The sequence below is a fragment of the Ceratotherium simum genome, chromosome 27 (genome assembly GCF_057802395.1).
Source record: "Ceratotherium simum simum isolate JZ-2026a chromosome 27, ASM5780239v1, whole genome shotgun sequence".
NCBI lineage: Eukaryota > Metazoa > Chordata > Mammalia > Perissodactyla > Rhinocerotidae > Ceratotherium > Ceratotherium simum.
In genome coordinates this window covers 1,306,101-1,329,933 of record NC_141926.1, presented here as the reverse complement: position 1 = coordinate 1,329,933, position 23,833 = coordinate 1,306,101, and the positions used below count along the sequence as shown (strand labels likewise).

At 43.0% G+C, this 23,833-nt stretch overlaps 1 protein-coding gene across 20 annotated transcripts in view; it reads left to right on the top strand.

Moving 5' to 3' along the window:
* The window catches only part of PCBP3 (poly(rC) binding protein 3), a 265,412-nt gene that overhangs the window by 79,873 nt on the left and 161,706 nt on the right, over positions 1 to 23,833 (top strand). For 10 of the 20 annotated variants that reach the window (XM_087417909.1, XM_087417919.1, XM_087417921.1 and 7 more), the window contains one exon: positions 360 to 398. The exons of 1 other annotated variant lie outside the window; for it this stretch is intronic. Coding sequence is in view for 1 of the 19 variants with exons in the window: in XM_087417904.1 (XP_087274030.1) it covers positions 360 to 398 (39 nt within the window). In the remaining 18 variants the exon portion in view is untranslated. Of the gene's footprint in view, positions 1 to 359; positions 399 to 23,833 lie in introns of those variants that run through there. 9 more of the 20 variants (XM_087417905.1, XM_087417901.1, XM_087417908.1 and 6 more) reach the window with 2 other exon arrangements.

Genomic DNA, 23,833 nt, shown 5'->3' with positions numbered 1-23,833 from the left:
TTATATGGGACGCCACCACAGCATGGCTTGACAAGCGGTGCGTCAGTGCATGCCCGGAATCCAAACCAGCGAACCCCGGACCGCCGCAGCGGAGCGCACGCATCCAACTGCTTGCGCCACTGGGCCGGCCCCTATTGGTGTCTTTTAAGTTCCAGACTCAGTGTAGAATCTAACCACCTTTTATGGAATTCTTTCTCTGGGAAATTGCCTTTCACCTTTCAAATAACTGATTTATGACTACATTCTTTTAATAAATTACTTTGGTTTGATAAAATTTGATTATCTAGCGTGATAGTCATTCTTTGGGTTATTTTCTACCTAAGATTTCCAATTATAATTTTTTTTTAACCTGTTTACAGGGCTGTCTACAGAGAGAGAAGATCTTCATGTGGTTCCACGTAAGTAATGCTTCTTATAGTGCTGTTAGAGAGGTTGTGTCTTTAAATTAAGTGATTCTTTCTACATCAGTTGATTTTTAAAGTCTTGCTTGCGTATGAAGTCATGTCTCTTACTGCCCCTCAGTGTGGACTGGTTTTATGTCACGTGAGGGACGTGTTACAGATCAGGGGGCAACAGCAGTGTCAGTGACATGCACGATTTCCCCTCTGGGTTCTGTAGAACCAAGATTTAAGAAGAGGCAGTTTCCTCTTTTTCTATTAACCTTTCTTCAAAGTTAACCTGACCAAACTGTCCAGCAGGGGGCCAGGGCTGAGCAGACATGTGCCTTTGTCCCAAGCTCAAGCAGTGCCCGCTGACCGGTCAGTGACGAGTGTGCACTGTGGCTATGATGGCACATCCAGGCCGTGTGGACACCTCTTTGTGGCTGTGACTCCAGTTTTGCAAAACTACCTTGAAATAATTCCTTTTAAATTCATCCTTAAGATGTCTTTGATTTTCTAAAGTTTATAAATGTTGTTTTCTGAAAGTTTACAGCAGGACACTTGGTTTTCAGCAGTCTTGCAGGGAGTGCTAACGTAGTCATAGTAGCAGCTAATGTTTATGAAGCGCCTGGTTTGGGCCAGCTCTGCTGATCAGAATACTTCACATCTGGTTCCTCACTTAGTCCTCACAGTGCCTTGTGAGGCAGGTACTGTTGTTCTACCCACTTTCTGAGGCTCGGGGAGGTGACGTCACTGTGGTGGTCAGGGGCGAGGCCGGCATTTGAGCCGAGGCCTCTGATCTCAAGAGCCTGAGTCCAATTCATGATGGTAGGATAAGCGGGAGCTGCCTTGTTGATGGGATGTAGGCTCTGAACTCAGTGTCTGCTCTTCCCCGTGGCCTTGATGGCAGCCCGGAGTGGCCGCCTTGGAGGCCTGAGCTCAGCCATCCTGGTCAGAGAGCACTGCAGGCACAGCCCACCAACCTTCCAGAGCCTGTGGCCTGCAGCAAGGCCATGACTTAATCAGCAGCTCCCTCAGTAGAGATGGTGGGGAGCAGTTGTGGAGCACGGGCACACAGGGCTGGGGGGTAAGCAGAATCCTGACTGACATCTGAAGAGGAGAGTTCCTAATGAACAAACTGCTTCAACAAGGACCTCGTTTGTTCTTCATTCATTCAGCGGATATTCACAGAATGCCTGTGATGTGCAGGCACTCTTCTGGAACTCTGGCTTCTTTTAGCATACATCAGTATAATAAGTAAACCCTGCACATAGCTGTCAGGTGGTGACTCTTACGGTGAGGAAATAAAGAAGGGTGAGGGTATGCAGTGCTAGATGCAATTTAGAACAGGGGCCTTCAGACGGGCCCCTGAGAAGGGGACATCCGAGCAGAGCCTTGCAGGAGGTGCAGGAGTGAGTCCTGTGGGTGTGGGAGGGTAAAGGGCTCCGGGCCCAGGTGAGCTGGAGCAGAGGCTCTGGACGATGTGCCTAGTGTGTTCATGGAGCAGCCAGGAGGCCAGTGTGGCTGGAGCTGAGTGAGCGAAGGGGTGGGAGGCAGGAGATGAGTTCAGAGGGCAGCAGGGGACACATCAGGGGTCTGGAGGGTCATCCTGAGGCTGTCTCTCAGTTTGCTGGGAATGGAGGCTGAGTGTGGAAGCGGGGAACTAGGTAGTCTTTTTACTCTCTGTGTTGGATTGTTTTTTCAAACTAAAGCCATTATAACACCTGCTTCTTAGAGGACATCCAAATCCCTACTGGCTGGGAATAACTTCGTAACTGTGCAAATCTGGATCTAATTTTCACAGAAATCCCAAGGGCAGGGCCTCTGGGACTCGGGCATACAAACAGCACTTGGTATATGCTGGGCCTCTTTCCCCTAGACTTCGGTGGGTCCAAATTCCTCCTCCTGGCAGCTGGGGAACCTGCGTTTGGACGTAGCCTGCAGTTCTGGAAATAAACCAATGTGCTTGGGTGGGACGGGCTGGCCCAGAGCGACCCACCCTGTCTGCGTGTGCACAGCTCCTTGGGCTCCATGCTAGAGAGGCTCAAGGCAGCCAGGCTGAGGCAGAAACCAGCAATGCAGTTTGAGTCATCAAGACTATGAATCCAATTCCGGGAGGCTGCAGAGCAGGTTCTGGGAATTCCCTGAGGCTTGGTTAAGTAAAGGCAGAGAGCTTTTTATGGGACACTTGTGGCCTCTTCTGTAAGTGGGAGGGAGCTGTTAGGAGCACTTTGCTGGTTCGAACAGAAATGGCTCTGCTCATAGTTGAGTCCTGTGTGGTCTTCCTGGGTGGTGTGATGAGCCAGAACGGAGCTCATCTGCGGTGGATGTTTCCCAGGGGGAGTAGTGGCTTTGGAAGAACTTGGTTTTCCATTTGCACATCTCCGAGAACTTTCCTCACTTCCTTAGGGTGAGGTGAAGAGCCGTCTTCCATAGTGAAGCCACAGATGGGCGTCTCCTGGCTTTTGCATGATGCCTGCACTTAGATACAGCTGGGACCCTGAAGTCCACTTTGTTTTGCAGAGGGGACTGGGGATTCCAGCTAGTTAGTGGCAGAGCCCACTCCGGCCCAGCTCAGGACTGGGACTTCGACTGCGCTAAGATCAGGAAATTTAGAAATAATGAAAACTTTATAGAAATTTTTATTTCCTTTGAGATGTTTTATTCTTTGTAATACTGAATTGATTATTTGCTTTTTACAGCTTTTTTTCTGTATTACCTTAAGATAACAATTTTCACTAAAGAATTGGAAAATTTGGAATATATGAAAAAGAACTTTAAAATTCACGTCGCATGAGTACAGACAGGAGGCCTGTGCAGAGAGCTCCCTGAGCGGGATCTTCCATCAGGGGCCTCCTTCCTGGCTGTGTTCTTGGTGCCCCCTCGCCTTTAGCTTGCAGGTCCTGGTGTAGCCCTGTAATCAGTTTCTCACAAACATCCCTGGCTCCTGCCCGTTGAGTGTGTGCTCCCCACTACAGCAACGCAGTATTGCCGGGGAGACCACACAGCCCTGCAGACTGGCCAAGGGCCTTGGGATGGCCTCTACCCTTCCTAGTTCGGTTACACTTCCCTAGAAGGGCTGCTTTTATCTGAGGCCATTCTTGTACATCTGCTCTTTCTTCCTCAGATTTCTAATCCAATCAGATTTCAGTCTCAGCTGATGACCACGCCTCATAGTTCTAGGAGGAAAGAGGCACTTCCTTTCCCATCTCAAATGCTGCCCTCTTGCCCCTCCGCCTGGTCATCCCTGCGCCCCTCATGCAGGCAGTGTCCCTGCCCTATCCCAGGACAGGCTGCCCTCTCCTTTACTCGGGGACTTGCTCCTGCATCAGTTCTGCCACCTCTCTCTTGGGCCTCAGTTTCTTGTCCCTGGCAGGTCACTTCTGTTAGCATCCCAGGTGACTTGATAGCTCCCATCTTAAAATAAAAAAATTCCTCCCTAATTTTTCAGCCAGAATGGCAGATGGAATTCACAGTGACCTTCGCTTCTTCTTAAAAGCCCACTAAAATGACAGGTGAGATATTTGTAAAGGGCAGAAGCCACCTTGAGTTTGAGAGATGACAGAAGTTTGGAATTTGGAAAGCACACGGACCTAGCAGATCTGAAAAACAGAAAACTGAGAGGCAGGTGTGTGTGTGTGGGGGGGGGACTGGAAAGCGAATGTATTGCATTGCAGATGATCCCCCCAAGTCTCAGGAATGAGACTTACCATATACCTCTGAAAATGGCGGGGGGTGGAGCTGGGGCTGAAATAGGGAATTGCTGGAAAGTCTGTTTAAGAAGCAGTCAGACTCTCCGTGCTTCCCCCCACCTAGCCTGAAGACTGTAGGGTCCTCCCCAGAGGGTGGACCTGGAGCCCACGGGCACAGCAGAGGGGACTGTCCTAAATGGATCTGTGGAGATCAATACCAAAAGAGGGGGAAAAGAGCCCAGAGAAAGATTCCTGTGGGACAGAGGCAGGGGGGAGGGAGAGGGGACACTTTTCCCCGTAAGCTTTGTGCAATTCTTTGACTTTTAAAACTATGTACATTTATAATTTTGTTAAAAATAAAAATTAAAAGGCTACATAGCAAATACTGTTTTATGAAAAAATATGAAAGCAGGGTCCTTCCCTCCCTCCTGTCTGCTCCTGCCAGGGCCGAGCTCCACTGCACAGCCATCTGGTCCTCCCCAGCGGGGCTTGCTTCGTCCTCACCACGTGGCCAGCTCACGTGGCCTCTGCCTCACCAAATCCAGTGGAAATTCTGTCTCCTTGGGGAGCTTGAGCTCTGCAGCTTTAGACCCACAGAGCAACCCCTTCCGTGTGTTCTTTCTCAGGTTCCACGACCCTGTGCTTTCCTGGTCCCACATGTATGTTGTGTGTCACCTCCACCTGCCTGGTCCCCCCTGTATGTGAGCCACTCTGTGACAGTCACAGCTCTTTCCTAGTGCTCAGAGAAGACCCTTGCGGGCTCTGGGGGACCAAGGCACTGCTGCAGACACTTTGGTCTATTTCACCCCGGACTTTGCCTCAGGGATTAAGATGGATACACATTGCTGTGCCTTGCTTTGAAACTGAATAGTATAATATTATATAATATAAATAGTATAACTGCAGAATGTTCCATGTTACCTAGTTTGAAAACATTATTTTTAAAAGGTTGTGTAGTTTCCACTATATGGATGTAGGTATTATTTTATTAAATCACTCCTTTTTGGTTTAATGTATTTGGGTTTTTTTCAGATCTGTCCCTAATATCGGTAGTAGTGAGGTGAGCATCCTTGTGCATAAATCACCATCCCCTCTTCTTGAGGCAGCATTGCAGTATTGATCTGTATAGGATTCCTGGGTCAAAAGAGATGGACATTTTAAAAGAGGCGTAATGTGTAATGGCTTGGCCAAATTGATCTAAAAATGGTTAGATTGTACCAACGCACAAAGCCTGTGTTGCCCTATCCCTGAAAACACTGGTAGTGAAGCCGGGTATCTGAGGGGTACTGTAGATATTAACCAATTTGTTGTTTTTCCTGTTTAATTTGAGGGGTGACTCAGGAGTCTCAAGGATTTGTGAGCTTGTTTTGCAGGAGAAAGAGAATGCCTTTGGGGAGGTTGCGATCACCGGATGGCTGATCACAGGACGGCCCGCAGCAGCTGTTGAAGCCCAGAAGTCAGATTGCCCAGAGGCTTATCGGATGGAGTGACCCCTTTGTTTCCCTGAAGTCCCTCCTGCCAAGCCCCTTAGCTCTATAAAACCCCACTGCTTTCTGTTCTAGGGGAGGTGGATTTGAGTGAACTCAGGCTCCCACCTACTCGTTTTCGCCAACTCGAATAAACCTTTCTCATCTCCAAGTACTGATGTCTCATTGTTTGGCTTGCTGGGCATTGGACACACGAACTTGAGATTAAGAGATTCGGTATCAGTAGTTCATCCATCGGCATCTCTAAATGTGGAAACGCATCTAATGTACGTGCGGGTTGAGCTTTCCAGCCGCAGTCCAGTCTTTTTCTTGTTTGTAGACTTTCTTGTTCTGTTGAAGACGTTCATGGCAGATGTTTTCCCCGGTCGAGTCATTCACCTTTGATCTGACGTTGGCGTTTGGGTGGTTGCATAAGTATTTTCCTTTGTGAGGTGATCTTCTATCGTGTTCACATTTAGACAATCCTTTCCCATCCTGAGATGTGGGTAGTCACTTGTATTTTCTTTTCTTCTTTTACTTTTTGTGTTTACTGTGTAATCCACTTGGAATTTAACTTGATATATATTATTAGGTGAAGATATAAGTTATTTTTTCTCACAGGTTTTGAAAACATTATTTGCTGAAAAATACTTCATTTCCCAATGATTTGTGCTGCTGCTTTTGTCTTATATGTGTGTTACCACACAAAGGGCACGATCTCCTCATTGCGAGACAAAAGCCAATTGTCAAGAGGCAAGATGGTGGAAAAGAAAGGGCAGTTTATTACAGCTTGCTAGCAAGGGGGAAGATAGCCGACTAATGTCTCAAAGAACCATCATAAGGGGGCAGGAAATCTTACAGCAGTTATAAAGGCCAGTGGGTTATAGGGGAGGGGTTAGGAATGTTGACCTTCTGGTGTTACAGACTGGGAGTGCTACACCAGATCTTTTAGTTTTCATTGATGATGGCTATCAGCATAGACTCTCTGTTCAGGGTTCATCACATTCCTAAGGAACTCAAAAGAACAAAGTTATCATCTTATTGCAGCTGGGAGGTATGTGTACAAACAGGGGTCATAAAATCTACAGAGCAGGTGGATCTCCTGGAGGGTGCAGATCCAGCTGGGTTGGTTAGTCAGAGGTCATTCAGAGTTAAAATAGGGCTTCTTTTCCACAATATGGCTTCCCTTATGTCAACCTTGTCTTGAGCCCGTGTCATGTGCATCTTCTAAGAAAATATTGTATATTTTAGTGGCAGTTTCTTTAAACCTTTTTTTTTTTTTTTTTTTTTTAAGATTTTATTTATTTTATTTTTTCCCCCCAAAGCCCCAGTGGATAGTTGCCTGTCGTAGCTGCACATCCCTCCAGTTGCTGCATGTGGGACTCGGCCCCAGGATGAACAGAGAAGTGGTGCCTCGATGCGCACCGGGATCCGAACCCGGGCCACCAGCATCACAGCGCGCGCACTCAACCACCAAGCCACAGGGCCGGCCCTAGTGGCAGTTTCTGAATTCTCTAATTGATCTGTTCTTGTGCTGGTACAACTGCTTTAGTTTTTTTAGCATTGTGGTATACTTATCTGATAACCTCATTATTTTAAAAAGTATTTTGGTTATTCTTGGCTACTCACTTTCTAGATGAACTTTAGAATGCTTTTCAAGTTTAAAAAGTTAATCAGATTAGGATTTTATTTCAAATGGATCAAACCTATAATGTAAACAGCTGACATTTTAACAATATTCAGTTTCTAATATAGGAAGATATTCTTTTTTTTTTTTAATAATTTTATTTATTTTATTTTTTCCCCCAAAGCCCCAGTAGATAGTTGTATGTCATAGTTGCACATCCCTCTAGCTGCTGTATGTGGGATGCTGCCCCAGCACGGCCGGAGAAGCGGTGCGTCGGTGCACGCCCGGGATCCAAACCCGGGCCGCCAGCAACAGAGCGCACGCACTTAACCGCCAAGCCACGGGCCGGCCCTAGGAAGATATTCTATTTCCCATTTATTGTTATTAGCCTTCAGTTACATTGTATAGCTTTCTTGCTGTAGGTTGTTTTTCTCTTTTGAACTCTTTCCAACTGATGTATGTTATCTGGTTATTGTAATTGGGATTTTTCCTATTACATTTCTCTAATATTTCATAGTGTATAGGAAAGCTATCAAATTTTATGCATTTGGATGTGACCATGTGTTAAAATGCTTTTAGTTGCAAGAGGTTTCTCAGTTGAATTTTGGCTTATTCCTGACTTGACCCAAACGCTTTCACTGTGCAAGATGCTTGCTGCTTTGTCTGGTAAATGTTCTTCACCAAGTTACAGAAGTTTCTTTCTATTGCTCTTCTATTAAGTTGTTTGTTTTTTTAAATTGAAAAGGAAAGTTACATTTTACTAAATGTGTTCATTGCTGCTATTAAGCTAGTCATATGATTTTCTCTTTTCATCTCTTTTTTTTTTTTATTTTTTGTGAGGAAAATCAGCCCTGAGCTAACATCCATGCTAATCCTCCTCTTTTTGCTGAGGACGACCAGCTCTGAGCTAATATCTATTGCCAATCCTCCTCCTTTTTTTCCTCCAAAGCCCCAGTAGATAGTTGTATGTCATAGTTGCACATCCTTCTAGTTGCTGTATGTGGGACGTGGCCTCAGCATGGCCGGAGAAGCGGTGCGTCGGTGCGCGCCCAGGATCCGAACCCAGGCTGCCAGTAGCGGAGCGTGCGCACTTAACCGCTAAGCCATGGGGCCGGCCCCCTCTTTTCATTTCTTAATGTAGACAGTTCCAGTGATGACATTCCAAGTATTGATTCTTAGAAGAAATCCTGTTAGATCTTATTGATACTTTTTATTATGCTCCAATTGTAGTACCCTCCCAATATATTATTGGGCTAGAAGAAGGATTAGTAATAGGGTGAGGGTTAGAGTTAACGTTATTGCTATGGTTGGGTTAGTGTGAGCAGTGTATTGAGTTATTGTAAAGCTTGGATTAGGGTTAGTGTGAGGGTTAGAGTTAGGACTAGGTTGGGTTAGTGTGAGCATTAGTTACTGTAGAGGTTAGCGTTGGGTTAGTGTGAACATTGTTATTGTAGAGGTTAGGGTTTGGTCAGTGTGAGCATTAGTTATTGTAGAGGCTAGGGTTGAGTTAGTGTGAGCATTTATTATTGTAGAGGTTAGGGTTGGGTTAGTGTGAGCATTAGTTATTGTAGAGGCTAGGGTTGGATTAGTGTGAGCATTAGTTGTTATGGAGGTCGGGGTTGGGTTAGTGTAAGCATTAGTTGTTATGGAGGTTAGGGTTGGGTTAGTGTGAGCATTGTTATTGTAGAGGTTAGGGTTGGGTTAGTGTGAGCATTAATTATTGTAGAGGTTAGAGTTAGGGTTGGTGTGAGCTTTAGTTGTTATGGAGGTTAGAGTTGGGTTAGTGTGAGCATCAGTTATTATAGAGCTTAGGGTTGGGTTAGTGTGAGCATTGTTATTGTAGAGGTTAGGGTTGGGTTAGTGTGAGCATTGTTATTGTAGAGGTTAGGGTTGGGTTAGTGTGAGGTTGGGTTAGTGTAAGCATTAGTTATTGTAGAGGTTAAAGTTGGGTTAGTTGTGAGCATTAGTTATTGTAGAGGTTAAAGTTGGGTTAGTATGAGGGTGAGGGCTAGGGTGATGTTGCTCCATAAGTTTCTTTTTTATTCTTATTTTCAACTTATTTTGGGATCATGTAAATTAGAACATGCTTCTATAACATGATTTGAGAAACTTCCCCTATTTTTCTATCCTTTATTTAAATAACAAATTTTTCTGTCTTTTATTTAGAAAAGCAAATATTGTTGGTCTTATATTTGATAAACGTCCCTATCAAAGTCTCTGAGCCTGGAGCCTCTTTCGGAGACCAAGTTTGAACTGAGATACAATTTCTATCATGGTTATCAATCTTATACATTGTTTTTTTTAAAGAAAATAGTCCATTTCAGGGAAGTTTTCAGGTATATGGGTACAAATGTATACATGTTATACACTCATAATTTTTCAGTCTTTACGTTATCCTAATTTCTCTTTATTTCTAATGCTTATTTCAGTTTTTTAGTCAGATTTGTCATCCTTTTTTTAGCTATTTTTTTTTATTATTTAATAGCTTTCATTTATATTTTGTTTACTATTTAATTTCTCATTTTAATGCACATTATGTCCTTTTTCTTCCTTAGGTTTATGCTATCTTTCTAGTGTATCGAATGCTTCTTTTGGATATTTTAACTTGTTTTCTAACTAATGCATTTTGGCTCTCAATTTTATTTCAAGATACTTTAAATTCCAGCCCACTGGTGTTGATATGACCTGTTGTCATTCAGATGTTTATCATTTCCAGTCTTTGTTCTAAAATTTTCTAGGTGATTTTCTCCCTGCTGGGGAAGACTCTGCTTTTCTTGTTGTTTCCACTTGTAAAGCTTCACATTCAGGCAGCACGGCCTTTCCAGGTCAGCAAGGGTGGGCACAGGGGACAGGAGTCCTTGGGGCAGTGGTAGTCATGTAGGAGTGGTGACCTGAGCTTGGCCAGGGCTGGTGGTCGTGGAGCTAGGAGCCTACAGAGGAGGGCACGCCATGAGTCGTAGGGCTGTGGTGGGAGTACAGGGACACAGGGAATGTCACACCTGGTGCCGAGGAGACGGAAAGAGCACTTGCACTGAGGAGCGAGTCTGGAGTTTGGGGAGCAGATTAACTTCCGTGTTGGACCCAAGAGAGAAGTCTCCCAGGGGCTTTGGGATCCTCACTTCGAGCTGAGGGGAGGTTGTGGGGCTGAGAGACGCATGGAGATGCATGTGCTGAGAGCCATAGTTGAACACATGGGGCTGCAGTAGGGAGAGATTAAGCTGCTGAAACATGGAGCTTCCAAACACCGTGGCTTTAATGAGGTCAAGTTTGTCTCTTGACGTGACAGACCTGAGGGTGGGTGGGCTAGGCTCCATAAGGCCTCCTGCCCCAGAGGCTATCCTCACCCCAGGCTCTGGGGGGCCTGCCATTCTGGGTGTGTTTCTACCTCGCTCTGTTGTCATGATCTCTAGTTGAAACAAATGCACGTGCATCTCGTGTGTTCTCAGCCCATTGGAAGGAGAAAGGGCGTGTTGGGGAAGAGGAAGAATCCCCCTCCGCCCCTTCCCTTAAGGTTCTTATGGCTGGCCAAATAATTAAAAGACAGGTTAGCAGGAGAAAGTAATACCAAGTTTAATAACATGTATACATGGGAGAAATCAGGGAAACTGAGTTTCTCTACAAATGGAGAAGGTTTTCACCTTAAATAGCATATTCAAGTGGACAAAGGAAGATGTTGGGGGTGGGGGAGGAGACAGCTATGGGAGATTACCAGAAAGCACAGCAATCAAGGGTGTGTAGATTTAAGTCCTCTCCTTCCGTCCTGATAAGAGTTTCCAGAGATAAGGTCATCCTCCCCTCTTCCCAGTGCACAGAGGGAGATAACTTTACAAATGTAAATATTTGGTAAACAGAACTTTGATAAGAATGGGCTTAGCGAGGACCCTGCCAGTCTGTCCATACCCAGAGTTAAATTCCTTTAGGCAGTTAATGGGGGAGGTCAAATGTCCATCAGAGAAAATAATCAAGGTAAAGAGACGTATTTCAGGGTGGCCAATTTTGATCTCCCACAGGCGCAATAAACGGCAGACAGCTGCACAGTGAGGATTTGCAGTTATGCCAACTTGTATCATGGTCCACAGGACAGCTGCATTCCAGTGGTGTTGTGCAGGACAACCGCATCCAGCTGTATACCAGCAGTGTGGCGTGGTGGCCCCTTGCTGCCTGGGAGGCTGGGCAATGCAGTCTCCTCCTAGGCAGCCCTGTGCTCAGTCGCAGCTCTGTTGTCATGGAGGAGGGAGAAGGGATTTGGGGGAACAGCCGGCTGTCTGCCACAGGCGAGGATGAGGCATGTGAAGTGTGATGAGGAGAGGACTGAGTGAGAACCTGGGGTCCTCTGTACTTCAGAGCTAGCAAGGGAGGGAACTAGCAGGAGTGGTTGCTTGTTTGAAAGGTAGATGTGGAGCCCACATGCTGTTAGGTCAGGACATGTCGTCGTGTCCTTCACCACCACCACTACCACCACCACCACCCCTCTCCACTCCCCCACCCCTCACCCCCCACCCCGGCTAGATCTAGGAGAAATGCTGCTTCTTATGCCCCCTGAGGGACTGCTGTGAGGGTGTACTGGCCTCCTCCTGGAAATCTCGCTGGCAGCAGTTCTAGCATCCATGGGCACTGCCCAGCTGCCCGCTCCCTACCCCCCACACACACCAAGATGCCAGGGCCTGCAGGGACAGGGCGGGAGTAGGGGACCATTTCGTTGCCCAAACGTGGGTGTCAGAACCAGGAAGATGAGTGAAGATGTGGAGGTTGGGGCTCCATGAGGGAAGGACTTTTACAGCCTCTCCAAGAGTGATGGTAAAGTGTAGATGGCTGCAGAGGCATCGGACCCTCGCTCTACTTCTTACTCACCTCCCGAGGTTCTGCAATCTTACCTTTTGTTTTATGCTGTTTATTTTAAGTGGGCGTAGGACACCTCTCGTGGGACTCTGAGAGAGAACCAAGTGACTTGAACTGCCCATGCTAGGCTCATGAAGACCTCAAGGCACTGGTTTCTTTACTCCCTCCCCCCACTTCGCTTTTCTTTTTATTTCGGTGGAGTGGTGTTTATTCTGGGCATTCTTGATTCCTTGTCTTTTGTCCTCTCACAGGGATGGTGGAGAGTACTGTCCTCTCAGAGGTTTAGGTCGTATCGCAGCCTAGCATGAAGGGGCTGATCGTTTTTCACGCGATGACTCATTCCTTCCTCCCTCTGCTGCCGCGTTGCCAGGCTGTCTGGCGGCCCTGCATGCAGAGACAGTGATGGATCTGGAGAACTGTTGTTGCTGGTCCCTGGTGGCCAGGGATGGCATGTGGGGTGGAGGCCGAGTCACCTCTAGGTACACGTTTAGAAGAGCAGGAGCCTGTCTCTCTGCGCACCGCCTGGTCAGTACAGACACTGCACCTTTCCTGCTGCTTTTCAGCGAGAGTGGATTTGGTGCACCCAGAGATGGTGGGCTGAGCGCTACCTTCATTCAGCTCAGGCTGTGGGCGGCCTGATGTTTTCCACCCTGGGGAGTGTCATGCATGGTCACAGGGGCCAAGGATGCTTCTACTTCTCTGGTTAAACAAACTCATCCTTCTTATTTCAGGCTTCCATTTTCCTTCTCTGAAACTCCGGTAGCATCTACAGATTCCACCTACAAGTTAGTGCACGCTCTCATGCTCCCTTGGGTTATGTGTTACTTGTATCATGGAGGCCGCCTTATTGTCAGATCTGGAGGGTAACCAGTGATACACTCCAGTAACACTGAGCTGGAGAGAGGCTTCCAGGGCGGGCCTTGACTTCCTCCAGGGGCTCTGGCTATTTCCCTCTTTCAGGCAGCAGACTCTAACCCTCCAGCTCTGTGCACCCTCTAATTGAGTGAATGTGCTGATTTTACCCACCTGTCTCCCAGCTCTCCTTCACAACAAGCCAGTTATGAGGCTGCCTCTTAACACCACTGACTCCTCATGCGCTGTCTTTGCAGAGCCTGGGCCTCAGGCCAGATCCAGCAGGGCTGGTGGCAGCTGGAGAGCAGCTGTTCTTGGGAGCACAACAGTGAGCTGTTCTTATCATCCCCTTGTATTAATTTGGCAGAGCATGAGTGGAAATCACGGGAAGAGAACTTTATGGTAGGAGCCCACGTGGGCTGATGGAGTCAGCCTGGGATCCAGAGACTATGTTCTCCTTCCAGCTTTTCTCCCAAATCACTCTGTGACCTTGGTGAGGTCATTCTCCTGTCTGCACTGCTTCTCTGTCTGTCAGACTGGATTCCTTACCTGTTCCTGCCCAGTCCTGGAGGGGGAAGGTGGCAAGGATGGGAGGTTCAGGCGATTTAAGCTTCTACAAGAGGATGAGGGGCATCAGTGTTTTTCCAGGAATAAATATATGACCAGTGAGAAGACAGTTTCCATAATAATTGCTGTGGTCCAGGCAGAAGCTCCTCACTCAATCCCCTTAATTCTTCAAGGTCTTGATTGTCCTGTTTTATCAACGAGGAAATTGAAGTCAGCACTAGAGCAGAGAGTCAAGTCCGGATCTCCAGTTCTAGAACCTTCTCTTAACTCCTTCACTTCATTACTGTTAAATTGTAAGAAGTTCGGGTTTCAAGTACTCATGGTCAAATTACCTTCCAGAAAATTGGACCATTTTCCATTTTCACCAGCAGTTTTGGAGAGTGTGTGTTTTAGTGGACCCAAGGTAACACTGTACATTGTCACAAAGCGATTTTTCTTTTTTCCTGGTTGAGAAGGGAGGAAAGTACAGTAAGACGAGGACGTAAGATGTCCATTGGATTTGGCATGACTGAGAAGGAAACTCAGTTCAATATTGCGAGAGGAGGCCAGATTGAACGAGCTTGAAGTGATGGAGAGCGAGGAGTAGGGTGGCTGTTTAAATGTTTGACTATGCAAACGTGGTTCTAGGAGAGAGTTAGTTGTTTTGTTTTTTTGGTGAGGAAGATCAGCCTTGAGCTAACATCTATTGCCAATCCTCCTCTTTTTGCTGAGGAAGATTGGCCTTGGGCTAACGTCCGTGCCCATCTTCTTCTACTTTATATGTGGGACGCCTGCCATAGCATGGCTTGATGAGCGGTGAGTAGGTCCATGCCTGGGATCTGAACCTGCTGCCGAAGCGGAGCACGTGAACTTAACCTCGACGCCACCAGGCCGGCCCCCTGTTTGTTTTTTAATAAGAGCTATTTGGATATGTTTAAAACCTGGAAAGGAGTTAGTAAAGAGACAAAGTTTGAAGATTAAAGAGACAGTGAGAGTGCAGGATGCTGCTTAGACGTTGGTCTCCAAGGAGTCTGGAGGGGGTTGGATTTAGAGTATGGGAGCTGCTGTTTGCTAAGAATAGGGCATTCTCTTACGTAATCACTTAACAAACTTTGATCTGTGGGTTGTGTTCTAGTATTTTCCATCAGCTCAGTAATGTCTTTGAGAGCAGTATTTCCCCTCCGGTGCTAGATCCAGCCTAGGATCAGGTGTTGCACTTAGTTGTTGTTTGTCTTTAATCCTTTAATCTGGAACATTTTCACAGCCTTTATGTCACTTTTATGACATTGACATTGTGAAGAATACAGTCCTTTTTAAAAAATAGAAGTTTCTTCCTTTTGGGTTTGTCTGATAATCAGTTCCTCCTGATAAGGTTGTTGTGCGTTGTTGACTAGACTCTTCATGTGCGAGATGGGTGTTCTCAGGCCCTCACGTCTGAACACACTTGTCCGTCTGCCCTTTCAGGGATGGTAAGCTGTTGGCTTGGTCAAGGGCTTGCCCAGTTTCTCCCCAGGATCGTTACTACTTTCCCCCTTGCAACTGAGAAGCCATCTGTGGGAAGGCATTTTAAGACCATGCAGATATCCTGCTTTTCAGGAAAATTTCTCCTGGATTTAGTATCCATTGATGATTTGTGCCTAGACCAGTCTTTACAGTGATGGTTGCAAAATGATGTTTGTCCAGCTCCAACACCCTCTGCACATATGCCTGTTAGCACTTGGCCATCTGCTGTATGCAGGAGCCCTCTCTTCTTCTCTTTCTGTTTATTTATCTATTTATTATCTATTTGATTTCATGGATTCCTGTTTTTTAATTCATCACTGTTCTAGTTTATAATTCTTCACTGTCCTCAATGATTTTGGTGCTCAAATTGCCCCAGACCAGCGGGAGCCCTCCAGGCTAACTGCTGGTCCCTGTGGTGAGCCCCTGTCTTTCCTCGTTCCTTCTTGTCTTAGTCCTGTCTAGGTCAACTTGGGCTGCTATGACAAAATACCATAGACTGAGTGGCTTATGAACAACAGACATTTATTTCTCACAGTTCTGGAGGCTGGGGGTCTGAGATCAGGATGCTGGCACTGTTGGGTTCTGCTGAGGGCTCTCTTCAGGGTTGCAGATGGCCACTTCTCACTGTGTCCTCACAGAGTGGAAAGAGGGAGGGAGCTCTCTGGAGTCTGTTTTGTGAGACTACTAATCCCATCATGAGGTCCCACCTCCCAAAGGCACTGCCTCCTAACACCATCACATTGGGGGTTAGGATTCAACGAATGAACTTTGGGGGACACAGACATTCAATTTTCCTTCTCTCCTCCCTCCCTCCTTTCCTTCCTTTTCTTCCCTCTCCCCCATTGTTTTTTTTTTCTTTTTTTTTTTTGTGAGGAAGATCAGCCCTGAGCTAACATCCTTGCGAATCCTCCTCTTTTTGCTGAGGACGACCAGCCCTGAGCTAACATCTATTGCCAATCCTCCTCCTTTTTTTCCCTTTTTCTCCCCAAAGCCCCAGTAGATAGTTGTATGTCATAGTTGCACATCCTTCTAGTTGCTGTATGTGGGACGCCACCTCAGCATGGCTGGACAAGCGGTGTGTCGGTGCACGCCCGGGATCCGAACCTGGGCCGCCAGTAGCGGAGCGTGCGCACCTAACCGCCAAGCCAGGGGTCCGGCCCTTAACATTTCTTATATAATGTTTCAGGCTCGTCTTGTACCTAACCTGCCTAGCCCTGGAATCAGCATTTCTTTGAAGGGCTCTGGTTCCTTGTAGTATGCAAACGTTATTAAACACCAAAATCTGGGTGCTAGGTGTGCTTATTGCTATTGGAGTGTCTTTGCTTCTAACTTCTGTCAGTGGACAGAGATGGGAAATATATGCATACACATGTATACACATATACATAAACATGCACACATACATACACAAACACACACATGCACATATGCATAAACATGCATACAAACGTACACAAACATGTATACACATATACATAAACGTGCATACTCATGTGCATACATATAAATGTACACATTTACACACAGGTGCACATACATAATAAATATAGTGTTGATTGTGTTTACAGTATTTACAATCCTTTCTTTTCCCTTTACCCCACCCCTTGTAGGTGACAATGGTGTTCTAAGGTAGTCTCTCCCTGGCCCCTGAGAGCCAATTCTGCACATCTCTTCTCTACTCCATGTTCAGTGACGTCCTGTTGGTGGTTTGAAATCACCCATGGTGGGAGGATTCAAACTACAGAAACTGACAAACATTACAAACCATGCCTTCCCTTCCCGCGCCAAAGAGCCATTTGTTAACATTTACCAGCATGCCATTGTAGGAAAACAGTCTCTCCCTCTCTCTTTTGGTTTATCCTTCCTATATTACTGTTTGTTAAAAAAAGTAGCTATATGTATGTTTCCTGTTTCCCTTTTTTCTCACACAAAATATATGTAGTATACGTATGTTACTATATATGCTTTTTTTTTTTTACTATTCTTTATTGTGGTAAAAAATATATAACATAAAATTTGCTATTTTTACCATTTGTCAGTGTATAATTCAGTGGCATTCATTATCTTTACACTGGTGTGCAACAATCTGTAGACACTCTTTTGTACTTGGGGTTTTTCATTGAACAACATCTCCTGGAAATCACTCCATACCGATTCATAGAGAGCTTCTTCATTTTTTTTTCTTTCTGCGGTCTAGTGCTGCTTCGTTGTGTGGATTTCACATAATTTATTCAATTAATCACCTATGATGCTAGGATATTTAAGTGGTTTGCAATATTTTGCACTTACAAACAGTACTATGATGAATAACCTTGTGCACTTGTATTTCTGTATAATCGTATCTTCTGGGTCACCTCATAGAGGTGGGATGGTTGGATTCAGTGATAAGTGTGTATGTCCTTTTGCTAGATATTTCCAAATTCCCTGTCTTAGAGGTCGTTCCTATTTTCCATTCCTCTCACCAGTGTGCTAGAGAGCCTGTTCACCACAGCCTCACCTACAGAGTGGGTTCTTCAGCTCATGAAATTTTGTGATAGGAGTGATAGGAGAGCAGCTGTAGCTCAGTGTAGTTTCAGTTTTCATTTCTCTTCCTGTGAGTGAAGTGGAACATCTTTTCATAGGTTTAAAGACATTTTTCTGTAATATTTTGTGTCTTTTGCTTATTTTCTGTAGGATTTTTGGTCTTTTTTGCCTCTTAATTTAAAAAATTTTTTTTTCTTTTGTATATTAGGGATGTTTCTTTTTCCTGTGATATATGTTACAAATATTTTCTTCCATTTATTATTTGTCATAAATATTTTCTCATGGCATTTCTGCCATGCCAAAGATTTTTATTTTTTATAAAGTCAAATTTATCTATCTTTTCTTTTATTGCATCTGAATTTTTTTAGTCCTAGTTAGATAGGCTTTTCCTACACTCAGATTAAAGAGACAATTGCTCATGTTTATCCTAGTATTTGTATAGTTTAATTTTTTATTAATTTTTTAAATAAAATTTTCAATATGTTGATTTTTTTACTGGATATTTATTTTTCTATTTCATTAACTTCTGTTCTTATTTCCTTCTTTTTACTTTTTGGGGTTCATTTTGCTGTTCTTTTTCTAATTTGTATTGGATGTTTGCTCATTGATACTCATCTTTCTTTTCATATAAACATTTAAAATTAAACATTTCCGGGCCGGCCCTGTGGCTTGGTGGTTAAGTGCGCGCACTGCGATGCTGGTGACCCGGGTTCGGATCCCGGGTGCGCATCGAGGCACCGCTTCTCCGTTCATCCTGAGGCCGAGTCCCACATACAGCAACTAGAAGGATGTGCAGCTACAACACACAACTATCCACTGGGGCTTTGGGGGGAAAAATAAATAAAATCTTTAATAAAAAAAAAAAAACTTTAAAAAAAAAATAAATAAAATAAAATAAAATTAAACATTTCCTTCTAAGTATAGCTTGTTGCAGTGCACAAATATAGATATATACTACTTTTATCATCCTTAACTTATGTTTCCACTATGACTTCTTTTTTGACTTATGAGTTATCTAGAAGTGTTTCTCAATTCCAAACACATGGAGTTTAAAAATATATATTATGTTAAAAATATATATTTATATCTATATATACAATATTTTAAAACGTTTTAATTTCTTGGTGCACTGCATTGTCGGCAAGGTGGCCTGGATGTTGTGGTCTCTGACGTGAGGATGGCTGGTGTGGTCAAGCATCATAAATGCTCTGAGTTTCATGTTAGAACATATTCTGCTGGTTTGAAGTATAAGCTCTATGTAAGTTCACTAGATGAAGCTTGGTGATCTTGTTTAAATCTTTCGTATCCTTAGAGATATTTTTCTCTAATTGATATATCAATCACTGTCATAGTTGTGTTTAAATCTGCCACTGTGATTGTGGATTTGTCTGTTTTCTTATATTTCTGTTCATTTCTGCTTTATAGAAAACGTTGAGACTTTGGTTTTGGGTGCGTGCAAGTCTGGAATTGTTGTGGTATCTTACTAATAAATGGAATCCTCTTATCTTTGTGTAATGTGCTCTATCTCTGGTAATGCTTTTTTGCCTTAAATTCTGTCTGATGTATTTGCCCAGTATATATTTTCCTTCTCTTTCTTTCAGTTTTTCTGGATCCGTGTGTTTTAGATATATCTTCTGAAATGGTATCTAATGGAATTTTGTTTTATCCTCTCTGACAATCTTTGTCTTTAAAGACTGGAGCACTTAGTTTACTTTTATTTGCTTTAATTACTTATAGATTTGGACTCCTTCCTACAATCTTGTTTTGGGCTTTCTGTTTAGCTCAACTTTCTTATGTTTATTTTTTCTCTTTTCTTCATATTTTTTGATTGATGAATGATTTTTTTTCCTCATTCAATTTTCTCCTTGACCATATAATTTTGGTTTCTCTTATTTTTGTGTTTGTCTTACAAGTAGCTTGATCGTTCTGTGTCTGAAGTTAATCAGTTTCTTTAGCCACGTCCCAAATGATACAAGAATCTTACAGTACTCGATCTCTGATATCCTCTCCTGCCTCAAATGCAGCTTTTGTCCTCCATCGTGGTGGTGTTGGTGCCGTGCAGCCTTGGTTATTACTTTATCCCGTCGGTGCCCATTCAGATTTCCTCATCTCCATCACTTGCTTTGCTCTTCCTTTCTTCTTGCAGCTTAGATGCTGCTGCTTCTAAAATGCAGCATGGTGAGAGGGTTAGTAGAAAACAATTTTTAACAGAAACTTTCTTTATTTTCCTCTTATTCTATGTTTTATTTTTAATGGTCAGAGCACATTTTACTTACTAAGTCATTCTGAAGTTGTTTTACCCAAGATTGCTTTCAAAAATGAAAATCAATTTTAATGGGAAAAGACATGCTCCTCTTTAGAAAAAGCATTGTTTACAAGTTCAGGAGTAATGATATATCTTTTCCTTGTTAAGTATATCTACAGTCCTACCATAATGAAAAGGGGTATCACAGAAATACTTCAAGTACCCAGGAAAAAATTAATGTTAAAAAACCAAGAGAATTTTTCAGTTGTATTCTGGAAATCTAATGTGTCTACTTACTTGTTGCATCTTTGCCAGTGGGGTTTTTTTGGTTTTGGTGATTAATTTTCCACTGACTTATTTCTTTTTCTGTGGTGTTTAATTTTGGCTTGCTAATCTACCAAAATCTGCCAATGTCTCTGTTTGTAACCCCTAGAAATTATCTCGGGTTTTCAGCCGCAATTTTTTAAATTTCCATTTTTTCTCTTGATACAGCTTGAAAATCTTTGTGAGTTTTATATTTAGCATGACATCTTGTATCTTCTCGCAGCACCATGAAAACTTAAATGGAAGTTGCCAATGTACCCTACTTTAGAGTTTACAGAGTATGATATTGTTTTGGCTATTCTGTTTTTTTTTTTGCAATTCCATATGAATTTTAGGATCAGCTTGCCCATTTGTATAAAAAAGGACAATAGACATTTGACAATGATTGCCTTGAATCTGTAGATATATTTAGGAATATTGCCTTGTTAAAAATATGAAGTCTTTCAGTCCAGAAACACAGGATGTCTACATTTATTTAGGTCTTCTGTAATTTTTTTCAATGATATTTTGTGATTTTCACAGTACAAGCCTTACATTTTTGTTAAACTTATTCCTAAGTATTTTATTACTTTTCATGCTATTGTAAATGTAATTGTTTTCTTAATTTCATTTTGAATTTTTCTTGCTAGTGTATATAAATACAACTGATTTTTGTATATTGCTCTTGTGCAACCTTACTGAACTTGTTTATTAGCTCTATTTTTTTAATTTACAGATTCCAATCCATATGCTCTTTATTTCTTTTACTTTGTTTATTGCACTTACTTAACATCTCCAGTATGATGTTGATTAGAGAGGGTGAGAATGGACATCCTTGCCTTGTTTCTGATAATGGGGGGGAAAGCATTCAGTTTCTCACCATTAAGTATGATGATAGCTGTAGGTTTTTCATAGATGCCTTTTATCGGGTTAAGGAATTTGCTGAGAATTTTTATCATGAGTGTTTGTCAAATGCTTTTTCTGCATCTATTGAAATAATAGTTTCTCATTTTTAATCTATAAAAATGGCAAATTACATTGGTTGATTTTCAAATCTTGAACTAACATATTACTGGGTTAAATCCTACTTAGTTATGAAGTATTATATAAAAGGGATTTTGTTAAGGATTTTTGCATGTATATCCATGAGGGATTTGGGTCTGTAGTTTTCTTTCCTTGAAATGGCTTTATGTGGTTTTGCTGTTAAGGTAATTTTGACCTCATAAAATGAGTGGGAAAGTGTTCCTTCCTTTTTTATTTTCAGGAGGAGTTTGTGTAGAATCAGTATTCTACCTTTCTTAATTGTTTATTAGGATTTTCAGTTAAAGCTGTTTGATTGTGGAGTTTTCTTTGTTGGAAAGTTTTAAACTGTGAATTCAATTTCTTTAATTGTTATAAGACTCTTCATTTCTTTGTATAGATCCAAGTTTCTGTTTCATATCATAATCCTTCTACTGGAACAGCTTCCTTTAACATTTCATGTTATCTTGTCAGATATTACTTATGCCACATTTTACTCTTCTTCTTCAAAAACGCCAGTTACATTATGTCAGACTTTCCTACTCAACACTTCTTGTCACTTAACTTCTTTTCTGTATTCACCATCCTTCTATGGTTTTTAGCTGTAATCTATAGTAATTATCCATAATGTGGCACGGAGAGACAAAGCAATATAAACAATGAAAGAGAAGGTAAGAGACTTGGAGAGAGATTGAAAAGGCATAGTAGAATTCATTGTGTTCCAGAAAGAGGAGAGAGAGGACTAGAATAGGGGTAGTATTTGAAGAGTTAATGGCTAACAGTTTTCCAGAATTGTTGAAAGCCACCATTCATCAATTTCTAAAACCCTAACAAATACTAATCAGGTGAAATGAAGAGAAATTTCTCTGTATTTAGATATATCTAAATACAGATATATCTGTGAACCTCTAAAATGCTAAAGACAAGTAAAAGATCTTAACAGAGAGAAAAGACATTGTTTAAAGAAGGAACATTAAGGCCATCAGATGACTTTTAACTATACCAATAGAAACAGGAAGATGGTTGGGTCTTCCTTGTGGTGGGAGAAAAGAAATCACTCCTCAGTCTACACTTCATGAGTAAATCTTTTAGGAATGAGGGCAAAATAAATACGTTTTCATACAAACAAAAACTGAGATAATTTGATACCTATAGGCCTTTACTAAAAGCATTTCTAAAGGATCTATTTCAGGAGGAAAGAAAGTTGTCCCATATGGAAGTTCTGAGATTTAAGAAGAAATTAAAAACAGAGAACGTTGTATGCATGTAAGTTAATCCAAACGCACATTAAGTGTTTAGAGCAAGGAGGCAAATGTCTTCCAGGGTTAACAACAAATGGTAGAACTAAAATACCCGACCACAGGTCATGTCACTGGGGAGGAAGTGGAGTTGCGGGGTTTTAAGATCCTGGGGTTGCTTGGGTGGGGTATGAGGGTAGCATCAGACTTCTATAAGTTAGGAACTTGTGATCATTTCTAGGGTTATAAGTACAAAGAAAACATGTATCAAGTAGTAGAGGGAAAAATCTGCAAGCAAGAAAGGAGACTTATAAGAAACATAGAAGCATAAGAAAAGTGAAAACACAGCATAAAATGGTACATAAATCCAGGCTTATCAGAAATTTCTATAACTATTAATGGGCTAAGTGCTTTAAAAAGTTCTGTTGAAAGAATTTTCACTCAGAACTCCATCATCTTGTAGCATTCAGTGTTGCCATGTTGAAGTTTTAGAGCTCAGTCTTCATCCTTAGATTTTCTAAATTTCATCAGACTGTTGTTCATCGGGTCCTCTCTGTTTGTTCCTTCTGGAACTTAAGGATCTCTTCTTAGTATCTTTCATACTTTCTCTTTTTTCTTTCACTTTGCAGTCTGGAAAGTTCCTTGGCTTCGTCTTCATTGTACTTTGCTCTTAAGCTGTGTCCATTTACCCTTATACTCACATAGTAGGTTTTCACTTTGACAATATTTTTCCCTCTCAAGGTGTCTCTGCTTGTTTCTCTCTCATGTATAGAATATCATGTCCATAGCCTTAAACATATAAATTAATGCTATTGTTTGCTTTATGATTTCTCAGATGACCATTATTATTTTGAGTTTGGTGTCTCTCTTTCATCACACTGGTTTTCTTCAAATATTGTTTCTTTATTGACTGAGGAGGTTTGCATTTTGAGGATGCCTGTCTCTGGTGACTATGGTGGAAAGTTGAGGGGTATGCAGCTAGGTGTGGTGTGCTGGGATGGCTTTTCTGCTTTCTTTCTATATTGTTTTCTATTGCTGTGTAACAAATGAACCCACAACTGAGTGGCTTAAAACAATGACTGTGTATTATCTCGTAGTTTTTGTGAGTCAGGAATTTAGGAGTGGCTTAGCTGGGTTGTTCTGACTCTGGGTCTCTCCTGAGGTTACAATTTTATAATTTTATTTATTTTTTACCCCAGAGCCCCAGTAGATAGTTGTATGTCATAGCTACACATCCTTCCAATTGCTGTACGTGGGACGCGGCCTCAACATGGCTGGAGAAGCGGCACGTCGGTGCGCGGCCGGGGTCCGCGCCCGGGGTCCAAACCCGGGCCGCCAGCAGCGCAGCGCGCGCACCTAACCGCTAAGCCACGGGGCCAGCCCGCTGAGGTTATAGATGTTGGCTGGAGCTGTGTCAACTGGTGATTGGCTGGGGCTGAGGAGCTGCTTCCAAGTTGGCTTCCTTGCGTGGCTTTGGGTGGGAAGCCTCAGTTCCTTACCTTGTAGGCCTCTCCATGGGGCTGCTTGAGTGTCCTTATGGCGGGGCAGTTCACACCCCTGAAGTGAGTGATCTGAGAGAGGGAGCAAGGAGGAAGTCAC